We start from the raw sequence: 26,802 nt of genomic DNA on the forward strand, positions 1-26,802 counted from the left end.
TGCATCCGAATTTCTGAATTAAATAATGAATCCGAACGCATCCGAATTTTTGATAATGAAAATTTTGAATGCATCTGAATTTGTTTCCAAATCTCATTCCTCATTCATAAATTTATGTTGTTAAACATTTAACATTTTTTAAGGTCTGGTAGGAATTTTAGGGGGCACCCCAATGCAAAAAAAACAAAAAAAAGCATGGGGTCCTCCCTGAAACCCCTCACCGGACCCTTGATCCAAGCAGTAGCCAGGCAGAGCAGGAAAGGAGAGGCCCCCCTCCCGCATTATACCAGGCCACATGCCCTCAACATGGGGAGGGACAAAGGCCTCTTCCCCAGAGCCCTGGCTCGGTGGTTATGGGGTCTTATCTGCATCTTGGTTCCCCCTTTCATAAAGGGGCACTCAGATGCCGTCTCCTCCCTTGTGAATGAGTAAGGGGTAGTTGTTGCTCCTACACATACACCAAATACAGTAAAATTGTAAATAAACACACCACACCCTGAAAAAAGTCCTTTATATAAAAAAAACCCACAAGACAGGTTTTTTAAAAGCCTTTTATTAAAAAAATATCACCACCATCGTGATTGACGAGGATCTACATCGCTGGACAGCGTGATGGACCTAGGGATTACATCCATGGACATTTTTTGTTGTTGTTATAATAAATACTTATCAAAAACTGTGATGTATTTTTGTTTACAAATAAAGGACTTTTTTACGGTGTTGTATGTTTATTTACAATTTTACTGTATTTGGTGAATTAGTAGGGGTAACAACCACCCATTACGCATTTATGAAAGGGGGCACCCAGATTAGGATAAGACCCCCTGCCCGCAGACCCCTACAACTACCTGGCCAGGGTTGTGGGATAAGAGGTTCTTGTCCTCATCTGCAAAGCACCCTCCCCATGTTGAAGGCATGTTGCCTGGTATGGTGCAGGTTGGGTGTAGCTAGTGACAGGAGTTGTGGAGAGGTTGGGTGTAGCTAGTGACAGGAGCTGTGAGGAAAGCTGGTTGTAGCTAGTGACTGGAGCTGTGGAGAAAGCTGGTTGTAGCTAGTGACTAGAGCTGTGGAGAAGGCTGGTTGTAGAAACGGTTAGGTGTATCTATTGACATATGTTGTGGACAAGGTTTGGTGTAGCAAGTGGCAGAAGTTGTGGATAAGGTTTGATCTAGCTAGTGGCAGGAGTTGTGAAAAAGGCTGGTTGTAGTTAGTGGCACAAGTTATGGAGAGGTTTGGTGTAACTAGTGGCAGGAGTTGTGGGAAAGGTTGGGTGTAGCTAGTGACAGGAGCTGTGGAGAAGGGTGGTTGTAGCTAGTGACAGGAGCTGTGGAGAAGGCCTGTTTGTAACTAGTGGCACAAGTTGTTGAGAGGTTTGGTGTAGCTAGTGACAGGATCTGTGGAGAAGGCTGGTTGTAGCTATTGACAGGAGCTGTGGAGGAGGCTGGTTGTAACTACTGAGAGGAGCTGTGGAGAAGGCTGGTTGTAGCTAGTGACTGGAGCTGTGGAGAAGGCTGGTTGTACCTAGTGATAGGAGCTGTGAGGAAAGCTGGCTGTAGCTAGTGATGGGAGCTGTGGAGAAGGCTGGTTGTAGCTAGTGACGGGAGCTATTGAGAAGGCTGGTTGTAGCTAGTGACCGGAGCTGTGAGAAAAGCTGGTTGTAGCTAGTGACTGGAGCTGTGGAGAAGGCTGGCTTTACCTAGTGATAGGAGCTGTGGAGAAGGCTGGTTGTAGCTAGTGATGGGAGCTGTGGAGAAGGCTGGTTGTAGCTAGTGACAAGAGCTGTGGAGAAGGCTGGTTGTAGCTAGTGACAAGAACTGTGGAGAAGGCTGGTTTTACCTAGTGATAGGAGCTGTGGAGAAGGCTGGTTGTAGCTAGTGACGGGAGCTGTGGAGAAGGCTGGTTGTAGCTAGTGACAGGAGCTGTGGAGAAGGCTGGTTGTAGCTAGTGGCACAAGTTGTGGAGAGGTTTGGTGTAGCTAGTGACAGGAGCTGTGGAGAAGACTGGTTGTAGCTATTGACAGGAGCTGTGGAGGAGGCTGGTTGTAGCTAGTGACAGGAGCTGTGGAGGAGGCTGGTTGTAACTACTGAGAGGAGCTGTGGAGAAGGCTGGTTGTAGCTAGTGACTCGAGCTGTGGAGAAGGCTGGTTGCAGCTAGAGACAATTGGGTGTAGCTAATGACAGCAACTGTGGAGAAGGTTGGGTGTAGCCAGTGCCTGAAGCTATGGAGAAGGCTGGGTGCAACTAGTGGCAATAGAAATCTGGGTTTAGCTAGTCACAGTAGTTGGTGTAGCTAGTGAAAGCAGTTGTGGAAAAGAATGGGTGCAACTAGCTAGTTACAGTAGTTATGGAGAATTGTGAGTGTTGCTAGTGACTGTAGTGGTACCAGTTGTGGGGAAGGTTAGATGCTAGTAATGGTAGAGGTGGAAAACGTTTGGTCTTCATAGTGACAGTGGCTGTAGAGATTGTTGGGTGTAGGTAGGTGTTGATTGGCAAGGTGTTGATTGACAAGGCTTAGTGTAGGGAGTGAACATGTGAGTAAAAAATGTTGAGGGTATCTAGCAGTGGAGAAAGACAAATTTAGCTAGAAGATTAGTAAGGAAGATTCTGTAATGATTCAGGAAACAGTGAAGACTGTATTCCGGGAGTAAGACACAGGCTGAGTCAGATGTGAGAGAGGGTGTTGCAGAGAAGGAACGTACTTAGAAAGGAAGAGAAGTCAGTTTCTGCTTTACTTGTAGCTGGACTGATAGCACCATGATGCTGTGTCTGCTGCCTCTCATTCTCCCCTATACCCATGCCTTGAATCTGGATAAGCTGAACCCCCACACTTTTTCTGGACCCAGAGGCAGCTACTTTGGATTCTCCTTTGATTTCTACCAGTCAGCAGATAGTAGGTAAGTGCACATAATTGGCTGGGCCTGTATAATGTATAGGAGACAGGAGAGTGCTGGATGGGGATTAAACAAACCTGCCTCTAGAACAGGGGTGCCCATTAGGTAGATCGTGATCTACCAGTAGCTCTCAGAGCTGATGCTGGTAGATCACGAAGGGTGTGAATGGCGGCCCATTTATTCCATTTTGGTATATTTATTTATCTGTGCACAAATGATTACCTATTAGCCTGAGTCTGCTGAGCCAAGCTCCCTGACACCTTCCTGGTGGATACTGGTGGTTGAAGTGCTATGTATTACATCAAAGACTATTAGTTTACACAGCCTATTGCACTACACTGTTTGCAAAATACAGCAAGGTGAGCCAGGAGAGAGCGCGGGCAGAGACAGCCAGGGAAGAGAGCAAGAAGAGACAGCCAAGAGAGCGAAGAAAGACAGCCAAGAGAGAAAACAAGGAATGACAGCCGAGAGAGAGAGAGAAAAGACAGCCTGGAGAGAGAGGAGAGACGGCCAGGGGAGAGAGCAAGAAGAGACAGCCAAGAGAGAGAGGAGAGACAGCCAAGAGAGAAAACGAGGAATGACAGCCAGGAGAGAGAGCGAGAAAAGACAGCCAGGAGAGAGAGGAGAGATGGCCAGGAGAGAGAGAGAGAGCAAGAGAGGTTTTTTTTCGTTGGTAGATCTCACGTAGCTCATCATTTCAAAGGTAGATCTTAACACAAAAATTGTGGGCACCCCTGCTCTAGAAGGTCATACCCAACATTTTCTGAAGCCCATAAAGTTTCATCTTCAGCTCGGAGGCTGCAGGTGAGAACACTTTGGCCCAATCTGTATATATGAACTAGGTGTATAGAGTTCCTGCTTAGTCAAATATAATTACTACTACATCGATTTGTATTTTCCCTGTTTTTTTAGAGTGTTAGTACACCCAAAGATGATATTTCATCTTTGGGAGGCTATTGGCTGAAAAACCCACCATCAACCTACTTTCTTGTAGACCAAGAATCCATATGTCTGCTACCGATTTTCCAGCTTATGCCATCTCACACAGCCACTTAGAGGAGGTCTTGCTTCCATTTTCTTTGATGTACCCTTACAGAGAATGCAGCGAGAGAAATGAGGCTCTCAAGTAAGGGTCTTTGAGAGGGAGATTTTACCTGTAAAGTTCCTTAGATACGACCTCCAGCATCCATCTGCATCATTTATTTCTCCCTTTAAAAGTTTCCGTCCTTGTAAGGAAGTTAACTTTGTGTCCTAAATTGTTGATTCCAGTTAACATGCGGGAAGGAAGGGGGGGGGGGGCTTTAATTTCTCTTACTTACATCATAAGAGCCTTTGTTAGGGACACCCCTGAATTATATGTACTTCATACTAAAAGGAAGACTCATCTAGTGCTTTTGTCGTAATATAAATTCCCCTGGGCTCTGTTTGTATCCAAAATAGCTGCTTTGCACAAACAGACTGTAAACTTAGACAAAGGGCAGCCCCCTTTTTGATAGAAGCCAGAGACGGCTCAACGGCTTGCAACTAAATGCCACGATTTTAACTATGGGCAGAACTGGGCAAAGTCTGAAGATCGTGGAACAGGTTGAAAACTTTGGAAACTGGAAAACTTTTTTTTTATCAGTGCTGCAAATAACAATTCTCCAGGATATAAGAAATCAATCACAAAAGCACAATTGCTGGCAATGTTACTGTGCTGAGGCTCCAACATGGCATTGCCTGTTGCGGGGAGACTTGACACGACAACTACCATATTCCTTACATAAAGCGAGGGTAAACCTTTAAAATGGGCAGACATAGCCAGACAACTGACATTTTCAGGAGGATGCCAGCAACGGCGGCTTTCATATTTCAGTCTTGACACAAATTACGGGACCATGAGAACCAATGATATGGCATCAAAAACATAGCCACAATGCAATAGAAACTCTCAGTATACTACTGTCAATCAACAAAATGTAGTATAGGCGTCAGGCTATAACTGACCCCAGGAGGAGAAGAAAAGCTGCAGGCAATAATAATAAATGGATCCTTGGTGTGTGATATACTTTTATCTCTTAAAACCTTAATTTGATTATCGACCCATACATTGTGAAATGATGGTCTTGGCACATTAATGCAGCTTGAAAAAATGTTGCTTTTAGATTTTCCAGCTTATCGGGTACATGATACATGTCTGTGTGACGCATAAATCTTTCTCCTTTATTCTCATAGCATGAATATAGTTGTGGGGGCTCCCAAACTGAACGCATCTGTGTCGAATGCCAGGGATGGCGGAGGTGTGTTCTTCTGTCCGTGGGGGTCACAGGCCAGCAGCTGCACTATTTTACACTTTGATCAATCAGGTAAAGTTGAACGTGGGTTGAATAGGGCATATAATACCGTTATTGTTCTCTATACAGCACTAGAACATTCTGTAGTTCTTTATAAGGATGAGTCTCCATGGGAACACTTGGCATTGTAAACTCTCACGGGCAGGGCCCTCCTTACCCTCTTGTCTTGAATTGTATTGTGATTGTAATGTCTTCCTTATATTGTAAAGCGCTGGGCAAACTGTTGGCGCTATACAAATTTTCTATAATAATAATAATTGTTCTAACCCCTCTAGCCCCTGATTGGCACCCGAACTTGGCCAGCTGCAGAGAAGAACAGAATAGCCCCCTTGACAAGCAGCTTTGCTCTCCCCAACCCTGCTCTCCTTCCATTGACATTGATAAGGATTGCAATAAACACAGACAAGCCTGTCCCATGATTTTCCCTGTCTGTACAGGCATGCCCTCATCAGACACCAACTGCCTACAACTGTATCCTCCCTTGTGCAGTGACTGGCATGTGCACAGTTTTGACCAATAGCACTATTCCTCTCGTTCACTGCAGGAGCATGAAGGTTGTAGCTGGGTCACCTGGACATCTACCAAGCGAAAGACTCCTGCCTAGGTTGCCTTTTGGATTACCCGGCTCTGGCCAGTACTTGCACAAACAAAAACAATATTCAAATTGTAATTGTTTAAAAAATTGTGCCCCCATCCCCACTTTAGATACCTGATGTTTACCAGCTTATTCAGGATTACCATTCTGGGCACCCTCTTTGTCCTCAACTTCTGGGCCACTGATACCCTTGTTTCCTCTACTATTCATAGTGTTGCTCTTCCACAGGAGACACATTTCAATTCGGTGAAAGCAGACTGACTGTTTTAAAGTCCAATCAGTGGCTTGGAGCAACTGTTAGAACTTGGAAGTCCAGCATTGTGGTATGATTCTATTTTGGTTACTGTGTATTAGTAGACCTGTCAGCTAGATAAGTGTAGAAGCAGCGCAGCTGATCATAGAGGACCACAGCTACAAACTGGAGGACAGAAACAGTGTGCCAGGAAGCAATTACATTTTTCCTTCAGGCTAGGTTCACACCTAGGTGACTCCTGACCGCGCGGCAATCCACACGGTTTTGTGCACGATTACCACTCGGCCAGGAGTTGCCAAGGTGTGAACCGATCGCGCTGTGGGTGCCATTATTTTGTAATGGCAGCCTAGTCGCGCCTGGCGTATCGCGCAGTTTCCCGCTGCGATTCCGCCCGTGCAAGTGAAAACGATCGCGGCTAAAAAAAAGCCACGAGTCATGTGTCGCAAAAAAAGGTACTTGTACCTTTTTTTTTAACGATTGCCTCCGCGGATGTTACCCCATTGAAATCAATGGGACCGCGCAGCAATCGCTGTGTGCACTAGCACACGATCGCGTGTCCCGGGTGTTGTGCGGTGTAGTGCAAGTGTGAACCTAGCCTGAAGGTGTGATCCAGCCTCTAAACTTCCCTTGAAAGTTCAACTCCAGGCAAACAGCTTGCACAGATGAAATACATGTATATGGGAGCTATTTTTGCTGCCAAAGGATTTGTTTTTCTATTTATCCAGCCCTAACATTTACACAGCCCTGCCAAACAGTACATCCCTGCCTGGCTTTTTACAGCAGTTAAGTAACACTTTGGCCTTCAAATCTGCAGCTGGAAATTTCTACAGCAAGGACCTACGGATTCTTGCAGCAGCAATTCCAGGTGTGTCTGCAGGAATGCGGCCGCTGTGCCCATTCATGTTAATACCATGGTGACAGCGGCTGCATCTGTCTGTGACTGTCTGCATGTAATCGCACATGATACGATTACCTTCGGATTGGGAGAGATGTTTGTCCCTGGACGCAGAGAGATTGCATCCCAGGACAAACATCTCGGCCACTCTACAGGTAATCGTTCCACGTGCAGTTACATGCGGGCAGTCACAGACAGGTGTGACCGTTGTCAGCCTGTCATTAACTAGAATTGCTGCCACAAGAATCTGTAGGTCTTTGCTGCAGGAATCTTCAGATGCAGATTTGAAGGCCGTGTGCATGAGGCGCAATTTCCCCACCCTGTGACTGGACAGTGAAAAGAGAAGTAGCAGACTGATGAGCTCATCTCTATGTCGCACTCTCTGCTCTTATTGGCTCTTTGTGCACAATTCTCCCTATTCCACTCTCAGCTCTGCTATACAAGGCTTTGCAAGGGGCTTTTATACCAAACCAAATTAAGGTACTTACACTGCTTGCATTTAAATAAATAAAAAATATTTAAAATATTAAATATATCTAAAATAAATAAGTTGTATAAATAATATTAATTGTATTAATGAATTTTATTATTTTTTTGTTAAATTCATATTGGCATTCATTTGTGTCTATCTGGGGTTCAGTTTTACAGAGACAATGTCAGGCTCTAAATAATTGTACCCACGGTACCCAGTAATAGCAGAGATATTATACTCCCTCTCTAGTGGCCCGTGTCTCCTACCTCCCCTCTGTTTCAGTGCTGAAGCCTGGGATAGTCTCTTCAGCATTTGACACTTGTTGGATGCCTGTGTTCCTTGCAGATTGCTATGGTTCCATCCTATCACCCTATATCACTGCTGTGCCCTGTTGTGACATAGGGTAGGAGGAAGGAATCACATTATGAGGCATCTAATAAAGGCATCTGACATTCTCAGTGTTGTCTATTGCTAAAGTCACTGAAGGAGGCTGCAGAGCTGAAACAAAGGGGAGACACGGGCTTCCAAAAGTAATGGCTTTTCTATTGCAGGGTACTGTACGATTTTTTTAGAGACTTACAGGTTCTCTTTAAGAAAGGGACAACTACTATTGGACTAGCTAATAGACAACTCAACCCACCTTAACTGCTACTAGTGCTTTTCATTGCAGCATTTCTTCAATGAGAATTTCATTGTAGACCGTGCTGTTTTCAAACAATATTAAACTACTCAAACAACCATTCTGTAAACTTTATTTTATTTAAAGGGAATTCATTCCTTATTGTATAGCCAAAGTACAAAATCACTTTGACTTTGTTCTCCTGTCTTCTCAGGCCTGCGCTCCCCTCCAGGAATTTAACTATGTGGACATGACTGGAGAATCGGGGAACACTCCGACAGGGGCCTGCTACTACACCGAGGACTTGAAAAGCTTCCATGAGTTTGCTCCTTGTCGACAACTCAAGACTGAGAAACAATTCCTTGGGAGTGGTTATGGTGTGTAACAATCAGCAACTGGCCATATCTTTATAGATCCAAAAATAAGTGACCAGAGCAATGGTTCTACACACAGACATCCTTAAGGCTTGGTTCACACCGAGGGTTTTGTAGCACTTTTTCTGCCCTAAAAAACGCTCCAAACATCTGCCCCCCAAAAAAATCCCATTCATTTCTATGGCCCTGATCACATCTGAGAGTTTTGTCGCAACAAGCAAAATGCCTGTCGATGGAAAAAGTATAGGAGTTTTTTTTGGGCATATTACAGCTCGTTCTGGCACCATAGACTCCATAGGAAACGCTGTGTTTTTGTGCGTTATTATGCGCTTTTTCTCATTAACATCAATGAGCTACAATCTGCTCACAAAAACGCGCTTTTTGCCGTATGCGCATAAAACGCGCACAAACTTGCATCAAAAACGCGCAAAAACTATGTCGCCTAGGTGTGAAATTGGCCTTAAGGACAGCTCGCTAGCCCTATAAACTATCCTAAGCTAAAAACCCCTACCCAGCTGCTTCCTTACCTTCTATCCCAGCCAGCTACTGTAAATCTAGAGCATTGCTACTACCCATACCTGCCCCGTAATGTCTCATGGACTTTCATGGGACGTTGCTCCAACAGCATGAGTACTGTTCAAGTCAATAGGATGTGACTGCCCAGGATACAAATGATGCTGGAGGCTGCTGGCATCACCACCTGGTTGAGGGAAAGGATGGAGGGGTGGTGGGCAGTGGCGTCGCTACAGGGGGGCTAGGTTTTCACTTGCCCCCCCCGTGTGCCCCCCGCTAACAGTGGCAGCAGTCCCGGCGCTAGCGCAAGTCAAGAAAAATGGAATCCCTGTCCCAGCAGATAACTGTGCCCGGGACGGTTATCACACAGTTATCTGCTGGGACAGGGGTTCTCCCCGCTGCAGCCTCACAGACTGTCAGCGGTTTCTCCCTACAGGCTGTAGCGATCTGTGTCAGTGGGGACAGATTGTCGATTACAGCCTGTAAGGAGAGCCCTCCGACAGTCTGTGAGCTCCCCCCCTCCCCCTGCAGTCTACTCACCTCTCCGTGGCGTCTGCGATCGCCTTCATTCCAGCAGCTGACCGCAATAGCCAGCCTGCTATTGGCTCTTTTAAATTGCAGTAGCCAATAACAGGTTGGCTATTGCACCAGCCCACTGTCAGCTGTCAATCAACAGAGGTGGTCCCTCCTCTGCTGATTGACAGCAGGCAGTGGGTGGGTGCAGTAGCCAGCCTGTTATTGGCTATTTAAATTTTACATATATCCATTAGCAGGCTGGCTATTGCTCCCAGCAATGAAGTAGAAAAAGAAAAGTAAAAAAAAATAAAATAAACTAAGATTAAAAAAAGTAAAAAAAAATAAAGTTCAATTAATAAGAAGCAAAAAATATGTAAAAAAAATTAAGTGAAAGAAATAAAAATGTAAAAAAAAAAGTGAAACAAATAAAAAAAAAATTAAAAATAAAGGTAAATAAATAAAAGGTAAAAAAAAATAAAAATAAGTTTAATAAAAAAAATATATAAAAAAAGTTTTTAAAAAATAAACGGTTGTGGTATTCAGGATTGTGGGCGGCGTTGGACTACATGTGCGGTTGCAACATGCAATGAGAATTATTAGTGCCCCCCCCAGTTTTGACTGTGGTATCTTATGTGCCCCCCCTATATATTGTTCCTAGAGTCGCCACTGGTGGTGGGTTCATCTTTTGTTAATGTAGGGAATGGTTAGAATCTCTGTCAGGTCCGTCTCACCCTCTCTGTTTGTCTTGGTGACTAGACATGTGCATTCGGATTCGTACGAACCTGCAAATCAACTAAATTCAGTTGATTCGGCGGTTCGTCCGAATCCGAAATAACTAATTTATGTCCAAATTTATACGAAAACTATATTTGGGCCTAGATAAATGTTTTTAGAGCGCATGGTGGGCACATTGGCCTCCGTAGTGTTCTGCGCATGCCCACCACCATCTTGGATGCGGAGCGCTGGACGTCGCATGATGGTGATGTCACACGCTGAATGAGTGGTGGCCTTATCTGTCGCCAGCGCATTCTGCGCATGCGCACCGCCATCTTTGAGTATATCTTGGTACACTCAAGTACACCTGGTATACACATGCGGGTGCCGCCATCTTGGTGTGTACCAGGATACAAGATGGCGGCGCGTATGCAGAGAACGCGCTGGTGGCCGATATGGCCGCCGCTCGTTCTGCAGTTTCAGTGTGCGGTCTGGGATTCTGAGGCTCGTTGCCTCCGAATCCGAAACAGCATAAAAATTTGTTTAAATTAACTAAACAAATAAAATATGTTTTTCGTTTTAATTTGTTTCGTCAGAAAATTATTTTTTGTGCCGTACTCATGTCAATTGGTGATTTTCTTTACAGGGACAGACAGTGATGAGAAATCCAAAATTCTATAGTTTTTTTTTTTCAAGAATATATTTTTATTTCATTTACAAAATGAACATCCACATTATTACATGAAAACAAACAATAGCATTAACAGCCATCATCAATCTCTTATCATTAATTACTTATTAGTATCTTTATTCCAATATTCATTATACCTTTTCTCTCACTCATTCCCACAAAAAATAAAACAATAATAAAGGGATGAAGCAAGACATTAATTCCCTATAAATATTGTTGAATCTCTGTTGAGACAAGAAAAGCCATCCATGGTCTCCATTTTTCAGATATCAGATACCTATCATATAGACGAGTTGTCAATTCTTCCATGCGCATTATATGGTTTGATTCCGCAACCCACTCCCGAATCTCACCAAAATTCTATAGTTGACATCTGAATAAAAAGTGAAATCCTTCCAACTGGACACAAATCCCTAACCCTCAAGGGATTTAACCAGGGATGAGCTTTGGTTTCGGGTTGACCATAAGTTCGACCCGAACCCAAGTTGTTAAAAATTTGATGAATGGGTGAATGATTTGGCCAGTTTGTCCATCTGCGACCAAGCAACCAATGTACGCTGCTCAACCTGTACAGTGTCATTGGTTGCTAGCATGTAAACAGGTGCAACATGACAACCAATGATGCTGTGGGGCTGCCAACGTCTTAGCAACCAACTCACTACATATCAGGAAAATAAATAAATACTTTGGGCTCCATAAATATATACATTATATTTCCAAATTATGCACACATATACTTTCATATATGTCTTTGTGTCTCTTTTTATGCAGCACGGGATAATCGTTACTGTGAGATTGGATTTAGCACAGACATAAGCAAGGTAAGTCTACAGCCTTAAATATCTAAATGTATCTAGTACCAGCCCCTTGCAGTGACTTACCTTCTTATTTCTTGTATATCTTTGTTACCCTTGAACTTTGTACTTGAGCTATACTAGAGCTTAGGACCATTGGGGTTTTCCTTATATTGCATCACGTTATTTAACAAATCAGAAGCTTTGCATGAAGAACATAAGGCCTCATTTATAAGGTTGTCATATGGAAGGATGTGATGCCCATAGTAGCCACCTTCTCTGGTACCTTCTCCCATGTGGCACTGGTAGCTAAGGGAGATGTGTAGCCTATGTACATGGGCTATTGTTGGTGTCAGAAATGCTTTTCTTTCAATTGCAAGTCAAAGAGAATGTAAAGACAGCTTAAAACCGCTTGATGAACGTCAGAACAGTGTCTAGATGTGAAAGAATTTTAAACTGATGTAAAGCAAACTAAAGCATACTGCATTTGCCCATCTTCACAAGCCGTTAGGTTGCTATGCACAACCATATCAACATCATTTACTTCAAGCCTTTTTCACATACTGTTTATTGCAACTGCACAAAGCTCTCTTTTTTTTCTCATCTGCAGAAAGGTGTTTTGTTAGCTGGAGGACCTGGCGGGTATTATTTTGAAGGTAGGTATTCCACAGTGGCCTAATAATTAATTTCTTTCAGTTGCCTACTTATTCAGAATTAAGAGGTCAATACGCATGATAAGTTACTATACCTTCCATGTAACCTCTAAATTATTGCATTTGTTACTTTGAGAAGCCCGTATAAAGAAAAGGTTGTGGTGAAAAAAAGTACTTTAGGTTCAACCAAGCGATTTTTGTTTATTAATTCTTCGCAGTCCTTGTATCGCAGGGTAAAACAGGGATATGTCCTTTACCTACATACTTTGTGCTGAAAGGTGTTCCTCTTTCTCATACCAGAACTTTGCGACATATGGTATACTTTGGCTTAAGGTACACATGTAGTGAATCTATTATGTTGACATGTGGGCTGAGCTCAGAGTAATAAAGGCTAAAAGCCTAAACCCGGAAAACTTTCCCATTCCTTCTTGCCCTCCAAACGTCTCATGCAATGGCCATCTTATATCTATGTGCACCTTTAGGCCCCATTCACACTGAGCGATTTATCGAGCGATTTTTGCAGCGATATCGCTCATATTTCCACGCGATATCGCTCTATGTAGCTTCTCCAATCCATTTCAATGGAGCTGTTCACATCTCGACGCTCAATATCGCTCAATATCGCTTGTAGCTCCTACATGACCCTTTTTTCAAGCGATTTTGAGCGATTTTGCTCCTGATTGCATACAGCCCAATAGGAAAAAGTCGCTCAATATTGCAAGTCGCTCAGTGTGAATGGGCCTAAGGCCCCATTCACACGTAGCGATTTATCGCACATTTTTGCCACGCGATATCGCGAGAAGTCGCCGGATAATGATATTCAATGGAGCTGTCTTAGCTCGTCGCGGTCGCAAGTCGCTTCTACAGGACCCTTTTTTCGGCGGATTTTGCACGATTTTGCTTTTTTCTAATGGAGCCCGACGGAGAAGGTCGTGCTACTGTCGCTGGATCGTCGCTGGAACGTCGCCCTGAAAGTCGCGCTATCCCGGCCGCTGCAAAAGGTATGTCGCTACGTGTGAATGGGTTAGGGATATCCAGAAATTGTATGTTTCAGTGTTTGATGGATGGTGGCAGGCAGGTTCACTCTTTGATTTGTTGATCTCCAGGGAAACTAAATTGTGTGATCACCAGGTCCAGAAACCTATTAAAAAAATGTTGAAATAAAAATGTTGATTGAAGCATCTGGTAACCTCCCAAATCAGGAACATTATTTTTGAGTTGGCTGTTTCCTGTAATTTTGTCTTGGCTGCAGTGACCTTTTCATTTGGCACTCTGAGATATAAAGAATTTAGAGCAATCAAGTTGCATCTCCTTAGTGTTTGAAAGCTTTGACATAGTGGCATTCAATTAGAAAAACCTATCGGTGCAATTGATGTTCATCCAACCTATAAGCATCTTTCCTTTTAACCTGGTGTCATTGCCTCGTTGTTTTATTCTGTCATCCAGGACTCTTCGTTACAGTCCCTCTCTCCAGTATGCAGACAAAGTCTGCAGCCATGATAAAGGAATTTCCTGGCCTCTACATGTCAGAGGAAGATAAACATGTGTCTAACGCCTATAAAGGTATGAAAAACTTGAGTCATGGGGTATATGAAGTATTTCACGCAGCATTTACAGAAATAGATCTGTAAAACATCAAAGTCAAGCTATTGCATTGATGAGACTAATTAAGATGATAGGTGCAGAAGCAAGTGTTTGATTGCTATCTGCTGCAGATGTAAATTAGTCACTAGTCTCGTCACAATGGTTTAATATAGCAAATGAGCCTGGCAGTCCAGTTTTCATTTAGTTTGAGATGGAGTAGGGAAGGGTCAAACTTCTGTCAAGTTTGTATTGTTAGAAAGAAACTGAAACGGCTGAATCTCTAATAGTGAGTTAACAGTTAAGGTCAGTGGACATATTAAAGTGACATTAAAGTCAGAATTTTTTTTCCTCCTTCCCAATCCTGCTGTAGGGACTTACCTTAAATGATGCCTCGTTATTCGATCATCTTCTTCTTTACTGTCCTTTTCAGCTGTCCCTCCAGCTCTGGTGCGGGTCTCCGATCCAGCGCTGACTCCATAGACTTACCCTATGCACGCTGCTCCATAGACTTACCCTGTGTCTCTCCTTGTCTCCCAGCCGAACATCTGAACTGAGCATGCGCCCGCCCCAAGATCCTTTGCGGCCGCCCGAGACTCTTCAGGTGTTCGGACGGGAGCGTGCGGCGAAGACACAGGTAAGTTTAAACCTGTTTCAAACGTTATTTTTTTTAAATGTTTTTGCATATATCTACTGCTTGCTAGCAATAGATATATGCAAAAACCGCTGAGGGTTTAATAACCCTTTAAGTTCACCTTAGCTTGTGGCCAGTATAAAACTAAAAGAGCACCACAGCAGTGGTTTAACATGGGTTTAACTCCTCCTTTTTACACAGGTTTTTTATATATATATGTGGACCAGTTGTTATTGTTATCTGTGTTCCCCCTTGGAAGATTCCCGTACTCTATTTATTCTGGTGGCCATTATCACCAAGACGGAAAGTGATGAAGAATCCAAAATGTTACCGTTATCACCAGACAAGAGATGAGAGTAACTCTCCCAACATGGACACCAGATCCAGTAATGGCCGGCCTAAAGCAGATTTCCCCTCACTCTGTAGAAATTTCTTCTTACTTCTTGTTGCATCTTCAGGACAGGAAGTGAAGGGAAATCTCTCCAACAGATATAGATAGCAGAAAGTGAACTGCTTCCAACACTTCGCTAACCAAAAACAGAAAGAAAATGTTTAGGCTTTACATGTAGTTCAATGGTGATCATGTGATCAATATTTTCTAATTTGGATTGTCTTACTCCTTGTAGGTTTTGCAGTTGCTTATGGTGAATTTACAGGGGACGACTCTCCAGGTAGGGTAAAGGAAGGAGATGCTGTATTGGTGTTAAAAAAAAGTATTTCACTATAACTTAGGACTGGAATCCTCTTCAATCCGCTCCATGTATTGAAATTAACCTATCTTAGAATAAAACACAACCAGTGATACATGACCTGTACAACTCAGGAGTCCCCAAACCTGGAGGACATAATATGCAAATATTGACCTGCATCTCAGTAAGCTCCAACATCCCCCCCAAAGGATTTATTTTTTATAGGGCTAGGTGGCAGAATGCACTGCATTGGAGGGATGTTGGCTCTAGTTTTTGAGTTGGAGGTTGCCATATTTATAATGAGAATGGAGGAAGACGCCATAAAACAAAAGGCATGTTCAAGCACCTCTCAGTGTCTACTTTGTTGGCTTTATAGGCCTTACAGTGAAACAGGTTGGATTTGAATTAACATAATTGTATAAAGAATGATTCTTCTTTGATGGAGGTTTTAGTAACTTGTGTCAAGTTTAAAGCCTACTCTATTCCTGTACGTCTCCATACTATGGCAGCATTAGGAAGTCAGATCGTGGGAGAGTTAAAATGGATTTGTGGTATCTGGGAAGAGAGGATGCTGCATAGTAACATTTTGAAAGAGTGATGTACCTACTCACATGGTGTCAGCTCTAGAACTTGTTTTTTGTTCATTGTTTTAGTGTCTCAGGACATCACAGCCCGTGACACCTAACTTTCCCCCATTTCAGTCATTCCCAACGTTATAGTTGGCCACACACTGGTTGATGTGGAACGGCTAAAAGGCATATGTGTAGTGGCTGATTTATGTGCTACATTATGTGTTAATAAAGGAAGATCACAAGGATTGCTGGCATGATCGCCGGTTTTGTGATATAAGTTTACTTTCCACGCTGAGAGTAGTGCACCATACCACACGGAGATTCCAGTCCAAGCTGAGCATTGCTTATTACCTGTTCAGAACTCTCCCATACCCTACAGTTCTAGAGCTGCCACGGCAATGTCCATTTGGTATGTCTGTGTGGCTTCACTGGTCTACGTTTTAGGCGTCATAAGGGAGGAATGGATAAAATCACCCTTTCCAACAGGGTAATACCTTCAACACCTAAAACTGTACTCTGGGCAGATATAAAAGGCACAAATTAATGTTTTGTAATCATTAATAGATCAATAACATTATTTTGTTTAAATGCAAGCCTTCTAAGTACCTGAATATGATTTGATATCAGAGAAATGAGTTCATTAGTGTGCTGCTTCTCCTTTCACTGCTCAATCACATGCTGAGGTTGGGAGGGAGACCTGTATCTGAAAGTGAAACAGCAACACAGAAAGATCAGGTCCCCTCCTCTACCAGACATAACTGTAGATCTGTGTAAATCTTTAGACTGGATGAGCAGAAATACAAATCCTTTGGCAGGTATACCAGTTCCCTTATGTGTGTCTAGAGTCCAGAATTAGAGGTATGGTGTCTACTTTCCTTACCTTCTACTTTAGAACATATTATTTTCTACAGAACAACAGTTGCACATTAACACAGATGACTATTTGCTTTCTTGCAGAAACTGTTCTTGGCTGTCCAATTCTCTCAAGCAAGGGAATGGTAAGTACTGAATGTGGAAAGTATCTGTTGAGAGGCTCACAGGGTTATTCACTAAAGAGTAAAGAGTTTGGAGAAGGCAGGAGAAGTGAACAATCTAGGACAAATTCTCCAATTCAGCTCACTTTCTAGTTCAGCTATGTTGTCCTAGATTGTTCACTTCTCCTGCCTTCTCCAAACTATTCACCCTTTTGTGAATAACCCTGCAATAGTCTTAATATTAAAGGCTCAGCACAATGCACTGACCTACCATCCGTAGTGTGAAGGCAGTTTGTGTACACCACATGTTATGTTGACCATACACACATTAATTTTTTTAAAATAAATTCTTTATTTTGAAGTTTTCATATAAACAAACATTCACAATAAAACATAAGTATCAGACAGACATAGACAGTCGTAGAGGCATATTTACAAAAACATCTATCTGGAGTAGGGCCCATGTAGCCCAAGAAATATGAACGTAAAAGGACTCCGAGGCAGTAGCATGGTACTGAGTAAGCATGGATCTTGAAGCTCACAGTAACATACTCATGGTCAGTGTGAGATTTCGGGATAGGTATTCTAATACAAAATGTATGCATTGTCTATCGGTTAGCCTCTTTGAAAGCATAGAGAAAAGGTCAGGACCAGGGGTAACGGGGAACTAACGAAAAAAACAATACCGGCGCCTCTGGTTGCAAGATGGGCTGGTTGTGAAGTTGGCTTAAACACTCAAAAGGCAGCTCTCTCTGGTCAAAAAGACCATCGATCTAGGAAACAAGGGACAAGACAGAGCGCCTCCATAGTGTAAAAGTGTCATTTATGTGTACAAGACACAAATAAAAATGTACTTACAGGAAAGTCGGTGGTTAAAAGCACACAAATGGTGATGAAGTATAAAATCTCTACAGCGGAAGTCTGAAGGAGTACAGCACATCAGCATCCTCTGCCCCCTTGAGTTCTAAAGGTCTACGCGTTTCAGGGGCATGCCCCCTTCCCTGAGGTTCTGATGAAGGGGGCATGCCCCTGAAACGTGTAGACCTTTAGAGTAGAGTAGAGTAGAGAAATTCCTACTGATAAAACCAGGTTTTCCAGAATTTGCAACCCGCATGGTGTAAGGTCGCAGTCATCTCCTTCATTACTTGGATTTCATCCACCTTTTTGAGCCACAGTCGCACCGAGGGCAGTTCTAGACTTTTCCAGCATAAGGGGATACAGGCCCTAGCCGCATTGAGCAGATGAATCAGGAGAGACTTGCAAACGGGTTTTGGCAAATGGAGACAGGTGAGGCAACGTTGCTGCCGGGTTATCTATTATAGAAATCCCTGTGAGTTGTTTGACAATTTGGAGAACAGCATCCCAAAACTCTCTGAGGCGTGGGCAGGACCAACAAATGTGTAGAATAGAGCCGACCTCCTGTCCGCATCTCCAGCAGTTCGGGGAAGATTGAGGAAACATCTTACGGAGTGTGGCAGGAACGAACGAAATACCACCTGGTGAGAATTTTATATCCTGATTATTGGATAGAGCTGGCTATAGAGGCTTTATGTGCAAAGTGTAGTATAATTTATTTCTGTTCCGATGTGAAGGTAACTCCCAAATCTCCCTCCCATTTAGCCAAAAGACTGGCTCAGATAAATCAGAGAAGTAGGCCAAGAGCGTATGGGCCTTGGATAGCCCCGTGCTCAACATACTCCCCGGTTAAGCTAATCTCCTCAAACTATGTTAAGTCCATACTTGGGGGAGCAGAGCTCAGTGAACTGTAGAGAAAGTGGAGCAGTTGTAAAGCCTGCCATCTTAAAAGGGGAGGCGTTACCCTGGTAGCTAGCGATTGTAGGCACTTGTAATTTTGTGTAGGCCAGAAATGGACAATGTTACCCGTAAGCAGATGATGGAGAACTGCCCTGGGGAGGGATATAGCTGTCTAAAGCAGTACTGCCAATGGCCAGGGAGAGGCAGCCACCGTAGCCACCGTTTATCGAAGGGTGCATGCCCCAGAAACGCATTAACTTTGCCACTTGCTGCTGGAAAGGCGGCTTCGGTGATGAGCTGACCAGGCTGCGCTATGGCTTCTGATGGGCGATAGCCTCCTGTGAGGGGAACCATTGGATATGCTTGTGTCATTTTTCTTTGGTGAGTACATTACTACTTTTTAAAGCAAATTATGAAATGATTGTTGTTGGTCGAATAATGCCAAAAACAAAAGTTCCTATTTCAGATTTTCCCAGTTTGAATGTAATGTGTTGTAATAATACATTTTGGCCACTGGATGGAGCAGAGGAGCATAGGAAATGTATTCCTTATGCTCTTCAGCTTCCAGGGGCCATAATGTAACACAATGTAACATATTACATTCAAACTTGGGAAAAAATATAATAAGTACATTTGCTTTTGGCATTTTTTGCTCCAAAACAAACATTGAGTTGCATATTTCCTTGTCTTTAACTTCCAGCTCAAACAATTGAATACTCTGTGTAGACTAAAATCAATATCTTATCTATCACAGGTCCTTATTTTTTCGGGCAAGATTAGAGTGATCAGCATCAGAGGAGAACAGGTGTGTATAATGACAAGTAGGTTCCATTACTGAGTACTGACGGATCCTATCTGTAAACTGTCAGCTGCTTTAGGCAGAATTGCTTCAAGCACAAAGGATACCCAAATCATGGTGAGAGTATGAAGGTATGAAGAAATACCAAAGTGGTGAACCATTAGGATTCGGTGCGTTGGTCTCTAAACAACAGAGTCACAGATGGGTATAAGACCTGTCAGAGTTTCTTACCTGCACTACCTAAAAACTAACACAATGAAAAAACTTTTTGGCTGGAGTTGGGCTATAAAAAGTGAAATAATAGGCTGAACCTTGTAAAACTCTCCCAGGAGATGACTAGACTTAGGGTGCATTCACACCAAAATGTGTGCGTTGGATGCGAGTCAATACTAGTGCATCCACTTGTGTTGGCGTAGTACGTTAACATGCATTGTGTTGCATTTTTTGTTTGATTTGTACACTGTATTGGTTCTGCCTTGCATTGACGTCCGTTATGTTGACGCACATTAGACACATTTTGCATTGAAAAAAGTAGAGCCTTTGGTGCACTAGTGTTAACTGCTGCCATTCACAGCCATTCATTTTCAGATGTCTTTGCGTTTGGATCTGTTGAAAAGCGGATGCCAAAGCATCTGGTAAGAATGGGGCTTTAAACCAGTGAGGGTGCGGGGGGTGCGACAGTCATTTGGTGTCACCCCTTCTAAAAAGTCGGGCACTCGGTCATGGACCGAGAGCCGACAGTGTCAGGAGAGAAGAGGGGACCTGGCGGCATACCTCATCCCGCCGGGTGAACGTCCCCTCCTCTCTCTACCGGCGTCCATCACCAAGATGACCGATGGCGTCACTGCAGGGTATCACCCGGTCTCCGCTCCGGGTGACACCCAGCTTCGGGACGCCCCTGCCTTAGGCAGCACATGTCAAGTAGAGTTTATAGCTGTATCAGGAAGCAGATGTATCAGGAAAATGAACTTCAGGTATAGAAAATATACATACATGTCTATTTGTACAGAGGAAAAGGGATTCTACAGATAAGTAGTGGATATTATATATGCAAAAGCTCTTGGGGCCATCGTGTATACTGTATATTGCAAGGTGAACGTTACGGCTGGCCTCCTTAGTGGCAGCAGTGATTTGAATTAAAGAATGGTCACACAGAGCATTGTAACTGCTTGAAAATAACATGTTCCCTTTATTTGACTGGAACGCCCCCTTTAAATGACGCATCACACACCCAGCAAATAACGTGGTTGTAATGTTTTACTTTGTGCTTTCTACAGACTGCCTCCTATTTTGGCCACTCAGTAGCTGTTACAGACATCAACGGAGATGGGTGAGTCTTGAAAGAATTCCTTTCTGGCAGAATATCATTTCCCATGAATGCAGAGCCCTCTAGTGTCATAATTTGGTTCACTGCAGATTCAGATTCTAGAAATCTTTTCTGCTTTATGATTTTTAAAAACAAGAATTTAGTTGCAGTGAGATTTGTTTTTAATTGTATTATGTGATTATAAAAGGATGAGCTAGACAACCTTTACCCAATCTCACACTTGTGAGAATAGGAAATTGTTCTTGCAGATGTTGAGTGCCTGCTAACAAGGTTCCATAAGCAAAACCTCAAAGACAGTTGCTGGGTACATATGGCTTCTCAGCCATTGGTTGGGGATTGCCCTATTAGAGTATGAACTCCATTTAGATACATGCCACCAAACGTCATGGTCCTGATATATCAATATATTCTCATTTGGAATTGGTGTTGACTGCAGCTAACAGGCAGGTTTAAACTTAAAGCATGATTTTGAACTTGACTGGTAGTAAAGTAAAGGTAGCAAACCGAGTAAGAATATGTTGATACATCTGGTCTTTGCTGTCTGTACAAAAGCTCTTCACCCTTTGTTCACACCTATTCTATATATGTACTTGCAGACTTGACGATCTTCTTGTGGGAGCTCCTGTTTTCATGGAGCGCAGGACAGATGGAAAGTTCCTGGAAGTTGGACAAGTCTACGTATATCTACAGAAGAAGCCCAGGGCTCTGAACAGAGACCCCCAGATCCTCAGGGGGACTCGTGTGTATGGGCATTTTGGTGCATCCATCGCCCCTCTAGGAGACTTGGATCAAGATGGATACAATGGTATGAGAAGCCACACATTTCTGTGTGGTCTCAGATCAAATAACATAGTTTCTTCCAAATTAATTTCTTCCAAAATACATACAAAGCTAAAAGGTGGAAAGAGACATTGTCCATTAAATTCTATCATAAGAAAATAGAAATCATTAGATTAAAAAAAATTAAAGAGATTGCACCCTAACCCCTAACTTCTATTTGATCTAGAAGAAGCAAAAAGGCACTTATATGACATCATCTAATTTGCTCCAGTAAGAGAAATGATGCATTCCTGAGCTGCAAAAGCAATCAGATTAACATCCCACCTAATGTGAACCCTTTCCTTTTAGATGTATAAACCTCTTTTCTTCCAGTGCAAAGGAGTGCACCTGTGTCATTTGTGGTGGCCTGACATCAATGTATATAGCCATTCGCTGGATTTTCTATTTTGGATATGTATATATTCATACAAGGTGATGTCAATAAGTCACATATTTTTACCTTTTCACTTCCGATAAATCTAAGTTTACATTGCCTTTTAAAGGAGGCGATGCCCTTCCAAGGGTTGGTCCATCTAGTGGTTAGTTGACTAACCTCGGTCTTCTTATATCAAATCAAGGATAATCTATGATCTATTCTGCATCACTGCCTATAGTTATATGAACACGCAGAGAGTGGAACTCTTGTGAAACCTTTGGCAGATGGGAGGAGCTTGAAATGTTCCCTCCAGAGTTGCTTATGGTTTTAAGAATCTGGCAGGTGGTTCCATTTATTGTCATTTCCTCAAACCTGAAATAATTACATTTAAGTCTGGACATTGTCCTCTGCAATTCTCTTTCTTTAATAGATGTAGCTGTAGGCTCACCCTTTGGAGGCCAGTCTGGAGCCGGCTGTGTTTACATTTACAAGGGTGAGAAGTCAGGGTTATCTACACAACCATCGCAGATCCTGGAGAGCCCCCAAAAGGCACCATCCAGATTCGGCTTTGCCTTGAGAGGAGGGGAAGACATTGATCAGAATGGATATCCAGGTAAAGAACAAAAAAGTGTAACCACATAACCCGAATGGGATTTTAGAGAAACTAACAGCATTTTACCACTCAATGTGATGCATCACTGAAAGTACTGTGTGCCCCTTTCTACATCAAAAAAAAAAAAAGAAAAAAAGAAAAGGCTAGTTGCACTCCTTACCGGTATGACCCCGTTATCGGGGAGGGGTGCTCGGAATGACTGCGGATGGCGCCGCCAAATACAGATAATTGCAGAAACGTCATCAGGTCATTGCTATGCCTGATGAAGGGACCCTGTGTGGCCCCGAAAGCGCTTGTGTAACTGACATGAGTTTGCAATAAAATCTACGAACTTTGATCCTATAAGGATTTGGTGTGCTGGTGACGTTTCTGCAATTACCCCTTTCTACATCCCCACTAAAAACTGAACTCTTTGCTTTGCAGATCTGGTAGTCGGGGCTTTTGAAGCTGACACAGTCTATGTTTTCAGGTAAGAGACTTTATAGAAATCTTCATGTAAAAGTATTAAATAAAATGTTATATATTGTAAGTAGAGATGCACCAAATAGACATTTTAAAACCGAAACCGAAAATGTTTGAGTTATCAATGAACAGGAATCCTCTATGAGTGTTCCTGTTCATTGATAACATGGTTTTTTTACAATAACCACAACTATGAATGAACAGGAGGGGATGTAGATCACTCCCATTCATTCATAATTGAGGATATAGTTAACATACCATGTCCTCAATTATGTACACACACTTAGCGATCACTGAGTGTGTGTACCTTGCTCTTCTCTCTGACACGCTGTCACAGGAGGCTGAGCGAGCGGTGTAGGGAGGAAAGCCCAGTCTCCTGTGACAGCGCTGTCTCCGCCCCCACACCGCTCTGCCGCAGTGTGATAGGCGGCTGAGCGGTGTGGGAGGAGACGCTGGCCGATCACAGCGCTCTCGTCCCGCATCGCTCTGCCGGCCATCACAGTTTCTCTCCTCCCGGCTGGGACATAGAGCAGCACCCAGCAGGGATGAAAGAAATCAGGGATGCTCCCATGTATTGGTAGGAAAATGGCACTTTCGGCAAAATGGCACTTTCGGCACAAAAGTGCAATTTTCGGCCGATATGTTTCGGCAGCTGATATATCGGTGCATCCCTAATTGTAAGCCAATTAGAATTTTTATTGACATACCAGGAAGTGGCCCCTACTCCCTGTGCATTCTTCAAAGTGAATGAGATCCGCTTTAGTTATAGAAAAATACAAGATCACCGAGATGTAAATAATTTAATCAGTGTGTGTTCTTTTATTAAAATCCTTGTTTTTATGTATAATTTGTGATTTTATATGTACATGGGGCAGGCATATTTAAGATCTTGTACACTACTGTGCAAATGTTTTTGGTAGTATTGAAAAGTGAGGATGCTTTACAAATATTGCAATTAATAGTCTGTGTTTATCAAGTAACAACCTACAAAGTGCATAAACAAAACAAAAAAACCTAAATTAAATCAATATTTGATTTGATTACCCTTCACCTTCAAACAGCATTAGTTCTTCTACGTGCACTAGCAAACATCTTTGAGAACTAACTATAGTTCTTCTGTGGATTTAGGCTGTCTGCTGCTTCCACCTCTTCATCCCAGGCAGACTTGGTGATGTTAAGATCAGGGCTTAGTGAAGGACATACCATCTTATCCTTAACTTCTTGGTTTTTTTTTGTTTAATTTTTTTTTGTGTGCTAAAGATGGTTCTTTATGGCTTTGGCTGTATGTTCGGGGTCTTTGTCCTGCTGCAGAATGAATTTGGGAACGACTAGACACCTCCCTAGTGGTAATGCATGAAGGATAAATATCTGCCTGTACTTTTAAGCATTGAGGAGGCCATTCATTTTGACCAAATCCCCAACTCCATGTGCAAAAAAGTTAAACCTGCAAGGAACATCCATCATTCTTCACTGTTGCCTCTAGACACTCATCCTTGTACCCATCTCCAGGCCTTCTGTTCCAGCCAGATATTTCAAATTTGACTCATCAGTCCATTGCACATGCTGCCATTTTTCAGCCACCTCCCTCCTGCTCTTTGGACAGTAGGCATGTTAGGAGTTTCCCTTTGGTGGTTGCTTGTTACTAATGCACCTATCCCAGTCTTCAGCTGTGTGCTAATGAGCCTGGTCATTCACCCCTTCGCCTTGAGATTAGTTAGTGATACTTTATTTAAGCATCACAAACCCAGGGCCCTGGGCTTGTGATGGTCCTGTCTAGTTTGGTTTGTACAAGCCCCTATCCTGCCACTGTATATCTTGAATCCTGTATCTGTGTTGATTTTGTATCCTGTACCTGTGGGCCGCCTGCAACATTCATAGTCAGAGGGAGCATCCGAGTGTCGGAAGGTACACTTGCCTTGTGGGAAAGGCAGCTGCTAGAGGTGAAGAAACTCGCCACTATATACTCTAATTAGAGTGTCTGCATCCAGTCTTGACAAGGCACACGTTGCTCCACTCAAGTCATGAGGCTTAGAGGCTTAGAGTACACATGCCTACTGTAATCAGTTGGCATTTGTGTATAAATATATAGTTTTATTTATATTCTGTAATTTTTCATCTGTTTTGAAGATTATTTTTTTCTAGGGAAGTATAATGTATTTGAGGCTATACTCTCCCGCTTTGCTCCTAATTTTCCTGTATTCTTTGTTCCAGAGCCCAGCCAGTAGTTCTTCTCCATACTTCTTTAATATTCACTCCGGATACCGTGGACCCAGACCTGAAAAAATGTAAACAGGCCGGTATCGGGGATGTCAGCTGGTGAGGCAGTTTTTATAGCAGCTTTAATTTTTTCTGACATTTCCTGTGATCTTTACCATATGGGTTAGAAAAATATATAAATAAAATGGCGTTCCACCATCTCAAATAATGTGGCAGGATCATGTATTTAGGTACCCAGCTTTTTGGCTCTAGTTGAGACTGTAATCACCTTGAGCTCAGTTTTAAACATGTGTGGCAGCTGCAGTGTCCCAATTCTTCTTTAAAGTGGAGGTATTGCCCATACCAAATATTTAACATGTGGAAAACAACTGTATTCTGATCTGCATAGCATTAAATACATGATGCTATAAGGAGATGGAGAATGAAATGTAGACAAGGTCATTTTGTTTTTGCTATCTGCAGCTGTGAAACTGTCCTCGCCTTCTGCTTTTAATATTTTCCCCACATGACATTTATAACATTCTAAAGCCATAAAACGTACTCACAGGCCTGAATTGTGCTGCATTGAGGTCTAAGACATATACCGTATAAATCATCACACATATGATGTGATATGTCTCGGCTGCCTGGAATCCATACAAGCCCTCAGGAAGCAGGGAGAGGTGGCATAAATGGCCATTATCCATGATATCCTTGGTTCAAGCGGTTTTCCTACCACTGTGCTTTGGGATGCAACAAAATGAGGGCTCAGGGTGAGTGCAAACATGAAAACCTGATGGAAAAGCACTTTCTCCTCTTCTTATAAAGGGGTTCCCAGATTAGGGGGCAATGCCAAATTAGTAACATTTGTAGATAATTAACATTCCTACGTGTGCATTAAAGTGATTGATATATCTGTAATTTCTCTAGTTTCAATGTGAGCGTTTGTGTCTGGACCTCCGGGAAAAGTCTGCCCAAGACTATAAGTGAGAATAATTAATATACCTCATTTGTATACCATGTACAGACTCTTCTGTTCATTATTATTGGCAATTTCCGTTACCCATGTTCCTCACATACTGTACACTAAATTCATCTGCTTTGGTGTAACATGTAAACAGCTCCCTTGCCCGTGGGGTGGGTTGGGTGTAGCTAGTGGCAGCAGTTGTGGAGAAGGATGAGTGTAGCTATGGACAGGAGCCACTGATGGACTACTATGTGTTAAGTTGCTCATACACTGTACAATGTATGTATAATTTAGATTTATCAAAACTATGAATTGTGTATGCACACGTTAAGACTACTCACAGGGGTGAATTTATAAAAAAAATTGCATTCATCCTGCAAAAGGCATGTACATTTGTTGCGAACGAAGACAAAAACCAATGTTGTTAGCATACGGTATTTTCTTTCCAGATGGAATGTAATATCAGGTAAATACTACATTATGGCCACTAGATGGAGCTGAGAAGAATAGGAAAGAAGCATTTAGTTGCTGTGCACCTCAGCGCCATCTAGTGGCCATAATATGGTATTACATTACATTTTACCTTATGCTTCTCAGTGCCATCTACTGGACATAATGTGGTATTCCGACCTAGAAAGAAAATATACTAATAAGATTCCTTTATTTTTGTACATGCATTTTCGCAGGACGAATGGCCCGGCAAGTTGCTGTATCAAAAACACCCCC

General features: G+C 42.8%; 1 protein-coding gene across 1 annotated transcript in view; it reads left to right on the forward strand.

Annotated features, from left to right (window-relative positions):
* Window positions 1-2,659: 2,659 nt before the first annotated feature.
* The window catches only part of LOC108785975 (integrin alpha-IIb-like), a 38,729-nt gene continuing 14,586 nt past the window's right edge, over window positions 2,660-26,802 (forward strand). The window contains exons 1-18 of the mRNA XM_018555173.1: window positions 2,660-2,893; window positions 5,105-5,235; window positions 6,047-6,141; window positions 8,272-8,408; window positions 11,626-11,686; window positions 12,270-12,315; window positions 13,759-13,875; window positions 14,787-14,834; window positions 15,154-15,203; window positions 16,746-16,786; window positions 18,201-18,261; window positions 19,272-19,322; window positions 20,594-20,646; window positions 21,240-21,448; window positions 22,269-22,451; window positions 22,875-22,920; window positions 25,125-25,229; window positions 26,040-26,095. Coding sequence (XP_018410675.1) covers window positions 2,754-2,893; window positions 5,105-5,235; window positions 6,047-6,141; window positions 8,272-8,408; window positions 11,626-11,686; window positions 12,270-12,315; window positions 13,759-13,875; window positions 14,787-14,834; window positions 15,154-15,203; window positions 16,746-16,786; window positions 18,201-18,261; window positions 19,272-19,322; window positions 20,594-20,646; window positions 21,240-21,448; window positions 22,269-22,451; window positions 22,875-22,920; window positions 25,125-25,229; window positions 26,040-26,095 — 1,630 coding nt within the window. The 5' untranslated portion in view covers window positions 2,660-2,753. The remainder of the gene's footprint in view (window positions 2,894-5,104; window positions 5,236-6,046; window positions 6,142-8,271; window positions 8,409-11,625; window positions 11,687-12,269; window positions 12,316-13,758; window positions 13,876-14,786; window positions 14,835-15,153; window positions 15,204-16,745; window positions 16,787-18,200; window positions 18,262-19,271; window positions 19,323-20,593; window positions 20,647-21,239; window positions 21,449-22,268; window positions 22,452-22,874; window positions 22,921-25,124; window positions 25,230-26,039; window positions 26,096-26,802) is intronic.

Source organism: Nanorana parkeri, unplaced genomic scaffold (genome assembly GCF_000935625.1).
Source record: "Nanorana parkeri isolate BGI_ZX_2015 unplaced genomic scaffold, ASM93562v1 scaffold187, whole genome shotgun sequence".
NCBI classification, from domain to species: Eukaryota; Metazoa; Chordata; class Amphibia; order Anura; family Dicroglossidae; genus Nanorana; species Nanorana parkeri.